The following is a 20,145-nucleotide window of genomic DNA, read 5'->3' as shown; positions in this document are numbered from 1 at the left end:
TATCAAAAGAAATACATGCAAAGTTTTCAAAGCAGTTTTCCAATTTCCCAGTGCACCTGTGATGTCATTCCTTCGTAAAGAAAAGCCAAGTAAATCTTACAACAGATCGTGCAAGTACGGAACGTCATTCTAAAGATGATATACCTGACAATGACACAGCAGAGTATGCCATGTCATTTCAAAGTTGACTTTTCAAAGCATCCCAATAAGCTTGTTTTACATATAACCAGCCTATAAGCACCCAGCACGACTCTGTAAGCTAGAAGTTTCTATGTAACGCACAAGCCTCATGTGAGTCGACATGCTGCCACGCGTGTTATATTTGTTTGCCAATACAGCCATTCAACGTAGACAGCCAGGACAGCTCTACATGAAAAGCAGCTTTTAAGCGGCGCAACAAGCAAACGAAAGCAAACCGTGCACAGTAGCAGGTGACGGCGCAGTGGCAGAGGCCATCACCATCTCCATAGTGGTTTAGATCTGGCTCCAAGGGTATAGCATTTTGTCCGAGCTGAAGGTGGGGGCAGAGGGAGGCACCTTATCTTACCCTATTCCCTTGCATTCGTCTCCCAGTTTACCCAAACGTTGCTGCCCCAGGAAACAATGCCCCATCTCAAACGTCTCCTCACGACTCCACCTCAACTGTTCCAACCCTCGCGACCGGTAGTGACAGCCACAATATGGTGCCCCTTTGATATCTGTGCAAAAACCCAACAAACGCTACTTACGCCCCTTAGCGGAGTCCTTTAAGCACAACATGAAAAGACTTAGACTTCAATGAAATTTACAGACATATTGAATTTGAAAACAAACACCTAGTAAATCCTTGCCGAATTCAAGGATATGAAAAAGCTGGTTCAAAACTTGCCTGCCAAGCTCGCTCTCCAAAAATAAGCACAAACAATGGTTCCTCACCTTGGGCTGCTGCTGAGCATTTGGCTGCTGCGCCCCCAAGCGCCGCCTGGCTGCCGTTGGCGTCGGATTTGGAGCTGCATCGTTACTTGCTGGCCGACCGCCGACCCGCGACGGCGACTTGGCTGTCGTCCGAGGACCAGATGGCGCATTGCGTGGCAGGGTTTGAGCTCGTGCTGGGACACCGTGTGTAGCCATGCTTCCTCGTGAACACGCTGGGGTCTGGCTTTTTATCGTCACTGATGTTCGCATAAGGAAAAAAATTGAAACATCAAGAACATTAAATCGTTCGAGGCCATCGAAAAACACCTGCATGTGTGCTCTGGGGAATTCACAAAAGAATTCGCTGACAATTGGACAAGTGCATGGTAACAGATGTGCTACAGCAGAACCCCTCTGTAGTAAAGAGACTATGGGGATTTTTACTATATCAACTGTTAGGATGGCATGGCTCTGAAGATGCTCTTTGGTAATTAATTCGCAGCTTATTAAAGTCAGTGTTGGTTTATAAAAGAAACACTCACGAATACCTTCTACCCTGTTCTTATTGTCCCTTTATATGTGATAATTATGTTTGGTTATCACATTTCATGTTATCATGTTTCCAATTTCCTACACATCCCGAAGTGCACAAGTACACAAATACAATGGAACTACAAATACAATACAAATATACAAATATAATTCACAAATGCAATGCAACTACGAATTTAACGATAATTTTATTTCATGTGAAAACAAAATTTTTGCGTGAACACGGCGTCATTTTCAGCAACCTCAGCGTCGTTTAAAAGGCAATAAGACGCGCGACACAGTCGAGGCACGGTACCGCCCATGTACGCCGCCTCCATTGCCGCTTCCCTGTGCATCGAAAGCTGCGGTGATTCGCGCTGCCGTGATGCGAATGTTCACCCTTTTCTTCCCTTCTCTACCCTTTCACTGCATTTTTACTGTCTTCCCTTTCTCAGCGAGCCACGCCTCCTTTGCATGTTCATGGGAGCTTAATTTTTTTTTTTTTCTGCACGCGCCGCGCGCTTTGCCTCACGGCCCCAAGGTCTTTCAGAAGCTGGCTTCTCCCCACAGCTTTTCAGCTTGGCGGTGAAGCTATCTCAAAGAGCATCGTTTTATCGTCTTTGGTATGCATTTACCTCCGAATGTCGGCCTTGCGCGTGCCGGGTAGTCATCATTACGCGGAAGCTGCGTCGCCACAGACAGATGCTCTACTACGGACGTTTTTTGAAAAAAAAATGTAACAGCAAAAAAATGCACAGTCCTCTATGGCGAAATGGAACCGCAGTTTCACTTTACTGCATGATAGTTTCTACAATATCCGAGTTTACTATAGCAGGGTTCTACTGCATTCGAATTCTATGCAACTTTCTATGCAACTTGGGTTCGGTTGCCTGGCTGATGCGCGGCTGATAGCCGCCGTCACCACGTGCTGGCGCAAAGTTCTGAAAACCGAAACCTAAACTACGCGGTGGGACTACCCATAGAGGCAACTGACTGTTTTTCATTAATTTACGCCTTCCAATGCACGCACATCACAGGTGAGCGGGCGACTCTACAGCACGCGATTCAGGTTTGAGCACATGCCTATGACGATTGCTTGCCCATGTGGTCATTACTGGACGTGGCTGCCCTTAATTGGAATCCTGCTCGAATTAACCGGTGCGAGACCCGCAGCGTCCATATCACCGAGCCTCCAACGCCAGGCTAACATGGGTATAAGCCAGGACTGCGCTGGCAATTCAAGTTATCCAGGTTTCCGGATTACCAGGGGTTCAATTGATGAGCCCTGACTGCACTAGCCCGAGTCCTCCCAAAGTGTGCCATTTTCATAAGCTCCCAAGCCATTCACACAGATTTAAAATGCTCACCATATCTTATACACATAGTTTTCTCTCCACTGCAAACATGCCCAAAGGCAAAGCAAGGTTCTCCTCTTCACACTCAATGAACAGACGCGATGGGGAAAGCGCACGTGGTAGCTGCATAGTGCAGGTCATGAGATGCCACTAAAAGTGTCACAGTCGCTCCAAAATGACTAACCAAAAAACATCTGGGTTTGCTCATCATGCATGTGCCTTTGGCATCACCTCTGTCAATGTGGAAATCAGCCATGGCAAAAGAGTGCAGGAAGCACACTTTGCTTTGAACTTTACTGTTTTCTTGTGGCACACATTGCGTGCAGTACTTTTCTAAGACGACCCTAACCAACCTATCCAATATATTGTGAATAATGAAAGGAGCATAGACACCTAATTTTGGTGCATATGTTTTCTGATCTACAATGAGACGGAAGGCAATAATATGTATGGATGAGCCACCATGTGGTATTTGCCTAGGACCGCTAAATAAATTATAATCGAGTTTTTCAGTCATGCAGTTTCGGTTTCAGTTTTCACAGCTGAACAATGGCACAATGGCTCTGACGTCAAAGTGAGGGTTTATGTCATGCGAGGCATGAAATAAACATCGATATAATCACTGCTTCATCATCTACAGTGCTGAAACCAGTGCAATGAATTCACTAGAGTGCTGAAACCAGCCTTCTTCAAGAGCCGGAATGACAAAGAATTAATGTAGAAGCAATGATTTTATTGCAGTTTTTTCATGTCTCTAGTGACCTATAACCACGTCACAGTCGTTTGGCTGTTGAAGCCGAAACCAAACCAAAACAGAACAAGAAAAATTTAATTACAAATTATTTAGGGGTCGCAGGAGAACACCAAGTGGTAATCGATGTATAATGATGACTTAAGCATCGTTACAAACAACAAAATGTGCACCCGGAAGTTAGGTGCCTATACTCTAAGATGTCGAAGCCTGATCACGGGCACATTAAACATTGTGAAGTGCAAGTTTGCACTATACTACCCTCAATTATCATATCAGCGTCACCAATATATGGCACGGAGTTTGATGTTTTCCACGGTGACATAAACGACTGCCAGAGGGCACACTTTGCGTAACCAGCCCAGCAGCTTGCAATGGCAGCCAGCACTTCCCAAACAAACACTTGCACACAAAATTAACTCTTGTAGTCTAGACGGCAAAGCGTAATGATGGCGCAAGACTGACCACAAGAGGGTGCTTGGGGTGTAAGCGTGGGTGACTTGCAACGCCTGTGCCTGTCATGCGACTGGCCATTGGCGGTAATGCCTCCGTTTTCCGCAATCTTCAGCCAAGAAGGGCCGTCTCTGTTCGCGGAGGCGGCGTCGCGGCCGGGTGCCATCTTCTGCCACGCTCGACGCTTCTGGCCACCCTGGGGCCGCGCCACACCCGCATGCCAGGGCAGGTCGTCGCCTAGGTGCGCAATCTTCACCATGCTCTCTGCACATGCAACGATGGCCAAGAAACATGCAACATGCTAGTAGCATGCTTACGCTGCCAGAGCTCTCGTCAACCACATCGGCCGCAAAATTCTGCTTCAAAATCAGGCCACCTCTAAGCAGCTAGCCTCTTAATTAACAGAACCTGAATATATAAGTGTGCCCCCCCCCCAGGCTCCCCCTCTGGAGTGACCACTTAGGAGACCCATATGCAGTTCATTTAATAGCAACAGATGGTGGAAGAGTCCGCTGATATCCACATTTCGGTCTAATCAGCATGCACAGCATTGAAAAATTTGGTGTATTCCAAGCTTTGCGGCTAGTTGAAGAGCTTTGGCTGCTGCTACGACAAATGCAACAGGGCAAAGCCGTGCAAAATGGCACAACTTTTAATAAAAAGCAGATCTGCGCTGTGTCATTACAACTATAATCCTAGGCACAAAGTATGCACACACACCATAAACAGAATATTGAAAGCATTGTTTGCAGTATAGTGTTGCATAGTGAACAACTTCAACTTAGCACAGGAGAGTGGTGTAGGAAAAAATTCTGAACCAGGCAAGCAAAGCCCTCACGACTCTTGTGCAACCATCTGCATGAGAACTTACAATGCTGGCAAGGGTGGCAACGGTAAGAGTAGGATGCCAAAAGTTTACTATAAGATACTAAAGCTTCTACAAGGAAACAGATGTTATATGTCCAGGAAATGTTAGTTAATGGTCAGCTTCTTTGCTTTGCTAACTTAAAATAAACAACTAGGTAATCTTGCTTGCAGCCCATTCCCAGCTGAAACCAGTTGGTTAATACTTTCACATAAGCATTACTTACTACCCAGAAAAATCTAGAAAGTTACGTATATTTGGAGCTCCCTGTTTCACGAAAACAACATGAATGGCGCAAGAAATTTAGACATTCACACGCACCGCACATTTCCACACTTACGGAACTGAAGCCGTATTTTTTTATAATTGGTTTATGAGGTATAACGTCCCAAAGGAACTGAGACTATAAGGCACACTGTAGTGGAAGGCTCCGGAATAATTTTGAGCACTTGGGGTTTTCTAACGTGCACCGAGATCGCACAGTTCACGGGCCACTAGTATTCTGCCACCATCGAAATGCGACCGCCGCAGTTAGGATCGAACCCACATCTTTTGGGCCAGTAGCAGAGCATCATAACCACTGAGCCACCGAGGCGACCGTATTCTCTGAAAAGACACATTCAGGCCAAACTAAATATTTCCTGTGCACCTGAAGCCATTTCTGCAACGAAAACTCAGCTTCAGCTTTTTTACCAAAGCATTCCACCACATGAAAGACTAAAGAAGTTACGTACAGCACCCAACCACATTTCCCAGGCGCACCGTGAAACGTTTTTGTAGGCATAAAATCGCCCTACCATTCTGTGTAGCTGGGATTACAAATATGGCCGCATTACGGACTTTGTAAGAAAGTTCTAAACGCCTCGAAAAAAGCTTGAGAAGTCGCATGCACAATCACATACATCATGCCACAAAGGGTCAACAACGGTCTCTGGCAATCCGGCACAGTTACAAATATAGCAAAAACCTGTTAATTCCCTTGAACAAGCAATTTTTACTATCAAAATTTTGAACTTATTCATACAAACCATTACATGCGCAAGATACTGAAATTAACAATACAGCAGAATCTCTCCCACTCCTGCCTGACATGACCAATTATGCTAAGCTTCCTGACACTGTCATCATCCTTCACAATGTTCTCTAATGCAATGTTAATGGCCCGAAGGATGAGGTTTTACTTAAGCCAAAAAGTTCCTTTTCAATGGATCCATTACTCAAAACTTCAGCAATGCTCCTTGTAAGCTCGTGATGCTGATATTAGCACTGTCACTTCCACATATCCTGAAGTAAAATAAAAGCCAGCTGATAATCACCGTGCCATAATAAGCCTTCACATGACTTTTAAAGAAAATTAAAAGTGGTCTTTCTTGTGCATTTTTCATTACCTTCTTGATGCTTCACCACAGTTTCCAACCCAAGTGTGCTAGACACAAGCCGTGCTTCATTATGCTATGCCATGTAGCAACGAGCAGCAAAGTGCTGTTGGCAAAAAGCACAAAAATGCTGGAAATGCTCACACTATGCATGAAATGCTGTGTTTAGCACTGCTTGTGCACACATGTTCAGCATGCTTCAAGACAGCCCAACATGCTGGTGCATGAACCCATCAAATCACCAGCAGGTGGCATAACCCTAATATGCTCTTTCTGTCTCCGTTTTTGTTCCTTTGCGCCATTCAAACTTCATTATGAACCGACTAGCCCAACAGCAAGTGGTTACTTGGGGCATGACCCCAAGTAACAGTTTCAGGAAATCACTCCCAGCACACGCCAGCACGTTTAAGCAGCTGAACCATCAAAAGAAACTTATGGGAGGTCCCTTTTGGCCACTGTCCTTGTGTCACACAGATAAACACGCGAAAAAATGCCTACAAGCAAATTGTTAAGAAACCTGGTCAGTACCAATTCTGTGATATTGCAAGAATCTTTGGTCTACCTGGCTACATATCACCAAAGTGGCCAAAACATGCAAACCACTGGTGCGAAACAGCAAGGAGCAGAGCACGAGGAATGGAGCTAGGAAGAGGGTGACGAAAAGAGCAAGGCAGAGGACGGACACAAAGCGAGAGAAGATGGGAGCAAGTAAGGAAGAAGGAAAAGAAGGAAGCAAGGAAGGGAGCTATACTCTGTTTCATACTTAATTAGCATGGAGCAGTATGGAAGGTGCTCAAATACTGCGCCCGTAAAAGCATGCCAACATGCTGCATATCATTCATACTTCTCAATGCCTCAGCGAGAGTTTTAACGAAAGCATAGAGCAGTAAAAAACGACATGCTTCGCACTGCAAATCATGCTTAAGGCAGTAGGGCAGTTCAGTTCTTGAATCCTCCGATTATTACTTTTGCTGATGGTGAACTACTTATTAGGCGCAAATGGAGTCGGATCAAATAGTCTCGCCAGTGGCATATCCCTCCACTGCACGTCACTCATTTTTCAAGGTCTCAATGGGGAAGGGTTGGAGGGAGGGGGACAAAACGTTTTAAGAGGTAAAATTTATTGCAAGACATTACAAGTCACAGTGCTTGAGTCACAATACAACGAAAGATGCACATCTGTACTTCGGAGGTGTGATAAACTACTTTTCGGGCATGGATGGACAGTGCAAAGAGGCATGCTTAAGTTTGGAAGTGTTGCCCGCCATGTATGAAATAGTATGATAAGGAGTAAAGGAAAGGGGCTAAGGAGGAGGTAAGAGCGAACAAGAAATGACAACCAACCTAGGAAGTCTAGCCTGTCCCTGGCCATCTGCAGGTTCGTCCTCATCTTGTCTGTGAGCCTATGCGCCCGCTCCCAGGTGGGACCTGCGTCGGCCGGCACAAGGGCCAAGTTGGTGACAAGACTGGGCAAAGTGCCTGCACCTACAAGTGCAGAGTACACAACAAAGCAAAAGGGAAGAAGGAAGCATCAATACCCTACTCCACTGCCCTTGTTACACCCTCACATTTAAAAAAAAATAATCCCCATTGCTGCCACCCGATATTAGATATCTTGCATATTTAGGCCCTTTCACATGAATGATAGAGTACTTTGAGACTTGACCCTGACTTGCCTAAATTCTATGTAGCAAACCCTGTTCTCCAATACTGTTTATGTCGAATCTTTATTGGTCACATTTCAATGCTTACGTCTCAATCGTACAACCAAATATAGACACCCAAATATACATGTCTGCACCACCTGCGGCACCGAAATGCCTAGCTGCACAATTTACCATGATAAGCTCTGACAGTGTTTACTGAGCCACTCATTTAGTCACAAACCAACAGCAGAAAGAAGCTGAAATAACAGTCATGAAAAATGAAAGGCCTTTAATTCTATCTTTCCTTGTGCCAATGCAGGCTTGGGCACGTTACCCAATGGTTAACTGCGAAGCATGTAAATCATACATCAAATGGCCTAAATTACTTGACCTCTACTATTTTACCATATCATAAGTTCACAGTTTGTATTTCTTTAACCTAACCATGTACCCCTGAATGGAAATCTCGGGCCTTAGAGGGCAGCCATGCAAATAAAGTTATGTCCCTCTCTCGTCCTCTGCCAACATGACAACACTTCTCTTCAAGCATTCAGACAGTAAAATGAGTGCAGGTTGGCAGTGATCACATTCCCTCTCAGGTGACAAATGAAATTGGGGAAGTCACCTTTTCCTTGAGAGAAGTCAATGGCAATGCCCTTCTGCAGTTCTTCAATGCCCTTGCGGTACAAATCAATGGCCAACTCCTTGAAATCTGCAAAGAAGAGCACTATCCTCAGGGCCTCATACAACCACTAAATTCAATCACAAAATCACTAAAACAAGAAAGGCCACTAAAGTCAACAAACTCAACACCTGCTTTTATCCATGGACAGAGATACACTGTGCTGCAGGGAAAGGCCAAGAATATAACAAAACTGAACTGAAAAATTTGATTTTGAGTCATCCTTAAAAATAAACAGCAAAGTTATGAGTGTCTGTCTTCTATCGTATCACTTGACGTCCACTTCTTGAAAAGTTAATTGATTACAACCACGTATTAACTAGTCTAACTTTACATTTTCTTTTCAGCTTCAACAGTAAGCTAAGCGAAATAAATTGGTTGCAGCCACTGATAGGCAGTCCTGTAATGAAATCACATGATTCATTGCGTGCTTCGAACCTCATGAGCAATTTTTTTACAACATAGGCACCATATTCCAAAGACATCCCAGGCAGACATGAGAGTTAAGTGCACAGATCTAGGAAGGAATATTTTTTTCTAAGAACGCTTGTTATAATGAAAAGTGTCATACAGTCCCCTTCGAGCCAGTCCTCATTACTGGTGCATGAACAATAACCACATGCTTCTTGTTAGAACGCAAGGTTGCCTATATATGTTAAATGCTCACACCCGCACTGCTGAACGGCATCCTTATTTGACCACCACTACATATGCCCCAGGTTCAACAACCTTTCCTGTTGTGAGGAAACGCGCTGCTTCGGGCCCAAGCCTACTCCGCAATTTAGACACGAAAAAAAGCAGAGTACCGCGAGCCGAGATAAAGATCTTCGCAACGGCGGGCAAAATTGGAACCGAAGAGCCCCCTAGCGGCCAGCCATGAGTTAGCACAGCACCGCGCAAGGAAGCACGACTCTAGGGAGCACGCGACGACGTCGTGCCGAGGAGCGGGCGGATCGAAAAGCTGAGACCCGTGGCATCCCCGCGGCAGTCACCGCAGGGCGACCCACTCTCCCCCTCCTTCCTTCATCGATATGCAAATTGCGCGCTGCGGTCGTCGGGTCCAGCTACTATATCAGGTCAGGCGCGCGCGCGCGCGCGCTACATGTGTCGATCGTACGCGATAAGCAAAACGCGGCGTTTACGGCAATACAACCCCCACCCCCCCTCCTCCGGCTACCTGGTGCTGCTGAGCAAGCAACAAGACCCTTCGAACGCCGTCTATTGCTGGGCATAATCAGGCACTGAACCTAACCGCGAAATGTACTCGCCAGAACCACCATTCGAGCTGCCTACGGTGCCGCGCAGCTTCGTACTATCGATCTAACGTGCGCGCTCCCACCACTGTAGAATAAGCAAAAAAAAAAAAGGTATGGCTGGCGGTTTAGAATTGCTAAGCACGAAATATTGCGCGAAAGCACTTTTTTTTTTCAGGTGGACACCACAACTACCTGACCGCGCGATAGAGCTAGGTGTCCACTGACCCCGGGAGCCAAGCGCCTTTACTTTCCTTAAAATCAACACAGCCTAAACCTTCCGCTGGTTTCGAGAAAAGGAAAGGCGCATAACTGCCTCCATTTGTAGCTGGACGCCACGTCCTACTCCCAGCGCGATTAAGGCTTCCAGAGGCTTCACACCCACCGCTGAAAGCCGGGGAGTGCAGCTAGAACTGCTTTCGCACCAAAAGAACTAAGAAAATTTCCTGGCCCATACCGAGTGGTAACTAAACGCGGAGCTTATTTCCGAATGAAGCGATGAAGGCAGGGTAGTACACGTTGGAAAGGAATCAATAATTGTCAACCGCGGAACTTCCGAAAATTCACGCCGCGGTGAGAAAAATCTGAGCAAAATGAGCTGAACAGCTTTCTTTGTGGTGACGGTAAAAATTGATAAATATTGAGCCTGATGTTACAGACTGCTCTTCCGTTGGCTCTTGATGGCGTGAAGTGCGCCATATAAATGAGGGATCATGGGTAAGCAGGTGAATAATAATGATAATTGGTTTTTTGGGGAAAGGAAATGGCGCAGTATCTGTCACATATCGACGGACACCTGAACCGCGCCGTAGGGGAAGGGATAAAGGAGGGAGTGAAAGAAGAAAGGAAGAAAAAGGTGCCGTAGTGGAGGGCTCCGGAATAATTTAGACCACCTGTGGATCTTTAAGGTGCACTGACATCGCACAGCACACGGGCGCCTTCCTCCATAAAAACGCAGCCGCCGCGGTCGGGTTCGAACCCGGGAAATCCGGATCAGTAGCCGAACCACTGAGCCACCGCGGCGGGTCGGGTAAGCAGGTGGCTATACCCGTTTTAGCAAAGCACGGAAACGGTCACTGCAGTGATTACCAGGTCGAGGCTGTCTTCGGGGAGAAAGCGCGACCAGAATCCTTGAATGGAGCCAATTCGCCAGCCGACCATCAACGAACGCCCACGCACAACACGCACGCGAATACGCGGCGAAAAGCGCGAACACTGGAAAGTAGCCTGCACGGTCCCCGATTTGACCCTGGACCAATTCGCGCTCGCAGAGGGGCGGTGATGCTTTCGAAAGATATCCCGGGGACTTGTACGGATGGAAATTTCCTTCAAGTGCCAACAACCAATATCGAACGAACGAATGCTCCGTGAAATTTCTATTCCCGAAGGCGAGAGCTTACGACGCGACTGATAAGACAACGGGATACTCCGCACTGAATTTCTCCTTCCGAGCCAGTTTCCTAATCATGTTCCTAGTAGAATGCTACGGTGCTCGGCTGCTGACCCGAAAGACGCGGGTTCGATTTCGACAGCGGCGGTGGAATTTCGATGGAGGCGAAATTCTGGAGGCCCGTGTACTGTGCGATGTCAGAGAACGTTGAAGAACCCCAGGTGGTCGAAATTCCCGGAGCGCTTCCCTACGGCGTCCCTCATAGCCTGAGTCGCTTTGGGACGTTAAACCCCCATAAACAATTAAACCAAACAACTTAAAAAACAATGGGCGCTGTTAACACTGGGCCACGGTCCGCGTCATCCTATATTACTCTACCGGCCAGTCGTAACAGTAAACGAAATCAGCTTTTTAACATCTGACTACATTAAACAAGCGACGTTATCAACATTCTAGACCTTGTATTTTTTTCGCGTGATAAGCTTCTTGTTTAGGTAACAAGAAACGTTTCAACAACGAACTACATTTTAATAATATTAATAATAATTGGTTTTTGGGGAAAGGAAATGGCGCAGTATCTGTCTCATATATCTTTGGACACCTGAACCGCGCCGTAAGGGAAGGGATATAGGAGGGAGTGAAAGAAGAAAAGAAGAATAGGTGCCGTAGTGGAGGGCTCCGGAATAATTTCGACCACCAGGGGATCTTTAACGTGCACTGACATCGCACAGCACACGGGCGCTTTAGCGTTTTTCCTCCATAAAAACGCAGCCGCCGCGGTCGGGTTCGAACCCGGGAACTCCGGATCAGTAGTCGAGCGCCCTAACCACTGAGCCACCGCGGCGGGGCAAACTACATTTTCGGCGCGGAGGAATTCAACCCGACGGTCCAGAATGCGCGCGGAGCTTCACTGCAAGTTGTAACCGACAATATAATCTTTCCTATTACGTCACTCGTGCTCCCTCAAAATCTAGGATCCCAGACACGAACCAAGTCCTGCTTCGGGAAGCTAGTAGCACGGCTCCCAAGGGAGTTCTGCGACTACGGTAATCAAAAAGCTGCGCTTCGAAACCCAGAATGAGGTTACACAGACGTGAAAAAAAAAAACTAACACTCGAAGAAAGAAACGCGGAAACTGGAATCACGTGCGAGAAATACTTCCAATGCGGCAGGAAACGCATGCCAAAGACACTCAGCGCGTTTCCAAGGGGTCTCGCTTTGATCGTCTGGTGAGGATACTGTGCATTCATAACCGGATATAAATTACCTCTCGTATGGCGTCCTTTAAAAATCTCAGCTCTATTCACTGTAAATCACTCCGTACGAAATTAGAGGCAGTTTTTAGCAACGCCATTGTTATTGGGGCACTTATTGCAAGCTAACCAGTGCTGGAGCAAGTTCCACTTTGCATAGTCTATTACCCGCACGCCAAATGACAGGGCGCTGTTGGTAGTACCTGCAACTGCAGGAGGCGCTTGGGCGGACATCATAGTGCTGGTAATGGATAAAGATCGTGCTGATAGTGGATAAGGATAGTGGTGGATAGTGACGGTAGTGGCGGCGATAATGGCGCAGGACGGACGGACAGAATTCTGCGGACAAAGAGAGGGGAAAATGTAGCCCCTAAATGCATTTCTGCACTGAAGGAGGACTGTGTGGCGGCGTTCCGCGGGCTGCGCACGTGTCCGACACGAATTCGTCCGTCATCCGTAGCCTTCAAGCAAGCGGCGCCATCAGCCATAATGAGCGCATAATATGGAAAGCAGACGGCGTTGTTCCCGCTACCACTGAAACGTGCCTGCCCACTCCCTGCAATTGTCGGAGCGAATCCTGCCGACCACGCAAAAGAGGGGGGGAGGGGGGGGGGGGGTACGTTCGACTGGAACCGCCCTCATTAAGGCAAGATGCTCAGACTCAAAGGTGTTGCAATAACGCCTTTTTACATTGACTTTTTTCCGCGAGCAGTGCGCGAATGGAATGCACTTGACGCTTCAATTGTAATGCAGCCGACAGTCAAATTTCTGGAGCTTGCCGAGCTGAGTATATTGCCGCAAAACTGACTAAATTTTGTTAAAATGCTGGTGATATATACTCTCTATTGTATAACTGGTGACCTCGAATTTACAATGCGCAACTGCTTATTGTTCATTAACTGTTTTATATGGAAGTTGTGTATTTTTTAAGTGCACCCGCCGCTGTAAAAACCCCAGTTGGGGTTGACCGTATATCAAAATAAAAAAAAAACCTGCACCGCCAGCACTGGCGGAAAACAAGTGAAGGCAGTAGCTGGGCGAACTAGTTAACAGATATAACTAGATAAAGAAAACAAGGGCCAAATCAAAACAAAGGAAAAGGGGTGCGAGGCGACGGCGGCTTCCAAACGCGCGAAGTTGGCTGTGTGAGAAGGGCGTACTCGTGGAAGCCGTCGCCTCTCGGTCCCCACTCTGCTAGCGCTAAGTTCCGAGACTAGGCATACATTCTCTCCATACTGCATTATGCAAGACGACGTCTCTATCGCGACTCCACTACCGCATTATTATGCGCCCTCTGTTACCCAGCACTAAATATACGCTGCAGTCCAGCCCAACAAAACCAGACCACAGCCAACCTTACTGGAAGGCGATCAGAATGCGCGGCACAGCGCCGCGGTGCTCAGAGTAGGCGCTTTCAATGCAGCTGGTGCACTCTGCAAAAGAAGCTCCCGCCCGTTTCCACACACAGCGGGATGACTTCCGCGTGGCCAGACCAGCTACGGCGGGGCCATAGTAGCGTCCGCGCGCAATCTCCGGCGTGACAAACTGTAGCTGCACCGCACATAACGAGATGCCACCAGCGGAACCGCGCAGCGTCTTCGCCGAGAGGCCGAAAAATAGCCACGCCGCGGCAACGACAAAAGATGTGCAAGCAGCCCAGCATATCTACCAACGTACAGGAAGACGAAAACGCAGCCGACTCGGGCCGTGCAAGCCAACTATATACACACAGGGTGTGGCATACCCGGCACAGGAACACATTACTCACTGCCAACAACTATACTCCCACACGCGCCAAAAGAGGGCTCCGGAGACTACGAGAGAAAGTCCACGCCACTTGTTCCTCCGTATGCGTACGTCTGGAAAAACGGAAAAAATCGTCGGGCTCAGCCGGCTGCCTCAAGAGCGTTGAAGAGGCAGACAAGGCCCAACCCTGACCCAGGAAACAGAGCGGAGTGGATTCATCGTCCCACACTGAGCGCACGCGACGACCTCCGAGCGATGTAGGGAAACAACGAAACTATAGGAAAAAAAAGACAAGCGAATCACAGAAAGGGGCAGGCGGTGTGCGCGTATATGGATGATGTCCTCTCCCCGTGCGGCGCCCGCACATCGAAAATGTGGGTCGTCGCGCGGCTGCGAGCACTGCAGGGCGTGGGCTGCGCGAGGAAGCTCGGCGCTGCGTGTTCTATGTGGCGCACACACACACACATGAAGCAGCCGTTGTGCACCCCTCCCTCTCTATATATACAGACTATCGCTCTCTGCCGCCGACGAGAGATCAATGGGGCTCTCTCAGACTGAGCACCCAAAAGGCGATGTGGTCCCGACAAGACCAAGAACGGCTCGCCGGTGAAAAAGTAAAACAAGTCGAAACGGTACGCGAGACGTATACAGTCTTTGTCAAAAGTATGCAGCCCAAGGGGTCTACTTCTGAGCTCTGCAGAGCGCCTCCTCCTGCATACACAGGGACCCTAATCTCACGAAGGCGGGAGCAACTTTAGTCCTCTAAGCTCCCAAGCTTAGCACTGTCAGAGGTGCTAAAGAGCCCCGCTACATGGTTTGTAAGCAAACCCCTTAGGGTGTATATATTTTTTGACTGTATGCATATACACGCGCAAGTTTGAGAGGCGTCGCATTTCAGCCCCCCCCCCCCTTTCTCTGCCCCAGGAAAATGAGATCATTAACGTGGCGTATTGAACGAAACTCGGTCTAATAAACGTCCTGTCCGAAACCCCGAGTCGAATTTAGAGCAGAGCTAGACCGACAGACGTTCGTATAATGCGCCAATTAACAGACAGGTACCGCCGCGCCGAAATATGCACAAAGTCGGATAGAAGTCAAGGAAAAAGGAACTTTTCCCGCGTCAAAGGACCCCATCCCAACCAATGGCATCGCCCGAGTCTCATGAGCCTGCTAGTGCGACAATGCAGGGAGTGGGAGGTTAAAGGAGACAGCCCACTCCCTGCATCGGCACGCTGCTCAGGCCAGCAGGTTCATGACAACCGCGCAACGCCAATGGCTAGAAGTGGGTCCCTTTGACAGGGAAAAGCCGCTTTCTTCTTGACTTGTACCCAACTCCCCCTTTACTAGAAGTTTCGCTCGTGGAGCAGGCAAATCGATTTTGGAATCGCACGCTACTTGACACTCCTCGCTATGCTCTCGTGAGGGCGCCGCCGCAGCAAACCGAGACTGAAATTTTTAACTGAAGAAAGAAGGTGCTGCAATGAAGTACCAGAATCACACAGGAACATTCCTTAACCGGTTATGTTGTTCTTAAGGCCCCCTTGCACCGTGCCCCCCCCCCCCCCCCCACCCCGCCCCGCATGTATCACCAATAAAAGAAACTTGGGAATTCGGTGTCCCAGCAATTATTACTACGAAGCATTCGTATTACGCTGGCCTCACAAGCCAATAGTGTCGTCATATCAGAGGCGACCCTCATAAAGGCGGGGCTCCTCGATAAGTGCCCTCGGTGCGGCCACCTACGAAGACGGTTAAGGGTATAAGGCCCCCAGAAACAATCGCAGCAGCTTTAAACGGGAGCTGGCTTGCGGAGGCCCCTAAAATTCATCTCGATACGGTACCACAAACCACCAGGTTACTTTGACTCCCTTGGAGGTACATCAAATGGAGCCGCTCAAGTATATAACACAGCGGCTCGGTGAGGAGGCAGCTGGTGCTATTGCACCTCGAAAGAAAACTGCGTTCGCCTTTCGCGCTGTCTTTTTTTTTCTACAAATATTTCTTGATTTGCTGACTTGCTCCCTATAGCTGAAGCGTCCCAGAACCAGGGTATGCGCGGGATCCCGAGCAGAGGCTCTGATCACAAAAGGAACGCGGATTTCAAGGTCAACGCCATGCGCATTTCTTCCTTCGGATACAGCTAACCTTGTATACAGGAGAGCATATACTTGGGACGGACAGGCCGGAGACGTCTAAAGGATACGCGGGCGGTCGATTTCTCGCCTCCAGAGGTGAGCGGCTCACAAGGGCGCTCTGACTGGGCGTCGGAAGAGAGCGAGCCACCGAAAGAGTTCAGTGACCACCTACCTGCAGCAAAAGCCGCCTTTCGGGTCGGGTGTGTGTATATTTTCTTTTATTCGATTACCTGCGCCGTCTGTGTCAAGAAGAGAAGGAACGGTCCGTTTTTTTTTCCATGTACCTGACCTTGTTTACGCGGCAACGAACGATTTCGAAGTGAAACTGCCCATTGGGGGCGAGCGCCCCGGGGATGCTCCAGCGTCGGATTCCACCGGCGAATTGCATGCAGCCTTCTCGGTCCCCTTCGGTTAAGGATCCCGGATCCATTCGGGGAAAATTTAAAAAGGCATTCACATTACATTCACACTATGAAGAAGATCCATACGGTACCGAGTGAACAGTTTAACGGTGTTTCTGGATCAGCGCTCGTCAAATTCATGTCCTCGCAAACCGTTTAAACACACACCCATAAAAAAAAAGAATACAGTTGAAAAACCGCTTTGCACGCATCTTTGCACGCGGCTCGGAATAGATATGTACGCAGCGTACGTAATTCGGAGTGCATGAATTACACTGTAAATAGGAAAGGAGTAAAAAGGGGGTAATCTGCCCTCAAGCGCACTCACTTTACGGGGCACGGTATGCGACCGAAGCCCTGGGGTAGATTTCCGCCCCGAAATATACGGATTACTAGCGGTAGGCAAGGGAAACAAATTCCCTCTTCGAAACATGCCAAGTTCTAGAGCAGCTACGAAGAGGTTTTAATAACCGAGGTTTTTCAACCTCTATTTGCTGACCTGAAGGCCTCCGGTGCCGCATGTAAAGGCCTTCCCCCCATGCTAACTGCATATCAAGTGCCCATGCTTTGCGGTAGAAATATACCTCCGTTGCCACGAGTAAGCGTTCCGGAACATGGGCCAGCATACCCTGCCCCTAAAAGGGAGTGCACTACAGGTTAGCTTACTCCCTTTCCACACCCATATCGGCGTATTCGTGCTTAGGGTGTACCCAATGCTGCATTGAATCCAGAATCAAGCGCCCGATTTTTGCAGAAACCCACAGTGCCAAAGGCATCGAAGTGGTGTGGTGCCAACAGGAAAGAGCGAAAAGCGCACAAGAAACAAAGCATTCGGCATGCGCTCTTAAAGCACCGAAAAGAAAGCCTCATTTGGTGTAGCACTCACAAGGCTAGCCGGTAATCTAAGCCACTCCCTAAGGGCCCTTTCGGAAGGAAGAAATGTAACGTCGCCCTGACTGCATCGGCATAACGAACTGGTAAGACATGCTAAACGAATCGCTAACATTTCGTCGCAAGGGTAACGGAAACTAAATTTATTCGCCAAAGAAGCGTATATGAAATGGACATGCCAAAGGAAAGATGTCGGCTCAGTGAACAGCACACAAAATCATTATAGGTAAATCGCCGATTATCTTGGATGTTTTTTTTTTTTTTGCTTGGCATTGGATTTTGCTCTGATATGCTGAATGACCGGAGCTTTCAGGCACCATTAATGTGTTGCTATAGAGGTCTGGACGGACCTGTGATGTAAGGGGTTTTTCACAAGCCAAACCCCCACTGTCGACTACAAGAGGCGCTGTAGTGGAGGCTGCAAGACTGATTTCGACCACCTGAGGTTCCTCACGTGCACTGGCATCGCAAAACACAGGCGCCATCCCTCACTGCCGACATTTACATATCAGCCTTGGAAGTATAATGATCACTTTTAAACCGATGTTACGTAAAAGGTAAACCACGTCGGCTTTTCTCAAACTCTGCACATAGCCTGCAATCTCCACAGCTCCCGGCATCTGCAATACAGAAGCTGCCTGTGAAGGCGCTGCAGGCTTTCTAGAAAAAAAAGCTATTTCTTAACGGTTTATGGGAGTTTAACGTCCCAAAGTGACTCAGCCTATGAGGGACGCCGTAGTGAAGGCATCCAGCCACCTGGATGGGTTCAACCACCTGGGGTTCTTTAACGTGCACTGACAGCGCACAGTACACGGGCCTCTAGAATTTCGCCTCCATCGAAATTCGACCACCGCGGCTGGGATCGAACCCGCGTCTTTCGGGTCAGCGGCCGAGCGCCATAGCCGCTGCGCCACCGCAGCGGCCTTATATTTCTTAACGAGGTAATCAATCGATACTGGGCGACAACATTTCATCAGCGTTTTAAAACCCGAGAAAACGACAGTTCTGCTGTGGCACTTCACCGCACTGCACATGTCCGCGCGGGAGGAGGAAACCTGCGGCAACAACTCAAACATGACAAGCGCAAGCTTAAAACACCGCTATAAACAGCACGAGACGCGGTTTTACTTGGCACGACCAGTTTCCCTCCCGAGGTATAGTTTTACGGGCGAAACAAGAGGCCGTATATGTATATACGTGTCGAAGACAATGCAAGGAACGCGAGGGCCGCGGATGGGGCTTCACCGGCAATAATTTCCTATAGCTCTCCTTTTCAAAGTGGACTCCCGAGCCGCTGTCCCCGCTTTTGAAATTCGAGCACTGCGCTCGGCACTCGCAGATATTGCGTCGCACGTTTGCGAACAAAAATACTTTACCGCGACAGCGTTAAACCCCCCCATATCAGGAGAAAAAATTGGCGGTGGTTTACTTCTGGTTAAACCTGGAGTGACGCGATAGCTACAGCTGGCCGAGTCGAAATTGCTCAGTTGGATTGCGGCGTCAAAAAAATATGGACGTTAATCCCCGCATAAACCAAACCTAAACCTTAATTTTACTTATTCTACTCCAAACACTGCATTTTTCTCCCCTCAAACCCCAACTGTTCACTATCCCGTGATCTGTTAGCGATGCGTACAGAGACCTCTCCCTCTTGAGGCCTCAATCTAACTTCTGTAGTCAAGCTCGAAAGCGAAGTTCCCATCGTATACGCCACGACGCACGCTTCTGCCACGTGGCAACGACGTCTACCACAAAACCAAACACTGGTTCCAAAACACAGACCCGGGCGCATACGTGGAAACGAAAGACACTAAATCGAAGGAGGATATATAGGGCCTAATCAGGAAACCAAGAAGACAAGGCACGAAGTCGCGCCCGACATCATGATGGCTGAGCCATAAACAACCGATAACGTGAACAGCACGGTACCACAGTCGACGCTAAAAGCCGAACAAAACAAGGTCAACCACCGAAACATATGACAAACGAAAACCATTACAACTCGAAGACGAAAACGTTTGGAGGCCAAGGAGCCCATGGAACGTGACAGCAACACAAAAAACCAGCGTAGACTAGAAAAGCCAACTGTTTCCTCACGACAGAAGGAATGAACGTCATGCGGCTTGACGGATAACCGTGCCACAGTTCCCACTATATCCTCGTTAGACCCCACCTACACATATAATGCACATCTGTATATTTTACGAAATTCTTAAAAAAAATGCATCACTCCTGCAGCATAAGTTCCATTGGAATTCAGAGTACTCTGCTCCCACGCAGTAAGCTTTTCAAGCGGGTGACACAATAGGGGCGCTCTAAGCAACCTCCCAAGATGGTCGATTTGTCTGAACCACATTTCTGCTCCCAGTGGCCGAACAGCTCCCAACTCTCTCGCACCAGAGGTCGTAAGGGAAGAACTGTTGGGTCTACGGTTGCCAGGTTTTGCGTACACATTCACGGGACCATCGAGGTTTGAGATATGCATTTGGGTTAACGCTGACAGGCGGAGCTTTTGCTCGTGTC

The 20,145-nt window shown here is 48.2% G+C and overlaps 1 protein-coding gene across 7 annotated transcripts in view; it reads right to left on the bottom strand.

Annotated features, from left to right (window-relative positions):
* The window catches only part of LOC144105264 (spastin-like), an 85,981-nt gene that overhangs the window by 26,630 nt on the left and 39,206 nt on the right, over positions 1–20,145 (bottom strand). For 4 of the 7 annotated variants that reach the window (XM_077638406.1, XM_077638407.1, XM_077638409.1 and 1 more), the window contains exons 5-8: positions 8,497–8,583; positions 7,570–7,710; positions 3,997–4,248; positions 916–1,151 (exon numbers count right to left, since the gene is read on the bottom strand). In XM_077638406.1, coding sequence (XP_077494532.1) covers positions 916–1,151; positions 3,997–4,248; positions 7,570–7,710; positions 8,497–8,583 — 716 coding nt within the window. The remainder of the gene's footprint in view (positions 1–915; positions 1,152–3,996; positions 4,249–7,569; positions 7,711–8,496; positions 8,584–20,145) is intronic. The other 3 variants (XM_077638411.1, XM_077638412.1, XM_077638410.1) reach the window with 3 other exon arrangements.

This window comes from Amblyomma americanum, chromosome 9 (genome assembly GCF_052857255.1).
Source record: "Amblyomma americanum isolate KBUSLIRL-KWMA chromosome 9, ASM5285725v1, whole genome shotgun sequence".
Classification (NCBI taxonomy): Eukaryota; Metazoa; Arthropoda; class Arachnida; order Ixodida; family Ixodidae; genus Amblyomma; species Amblyomma americanum.
This window is presented reverse-complemented; position numbering and strand designations above follow the sequence as displayed.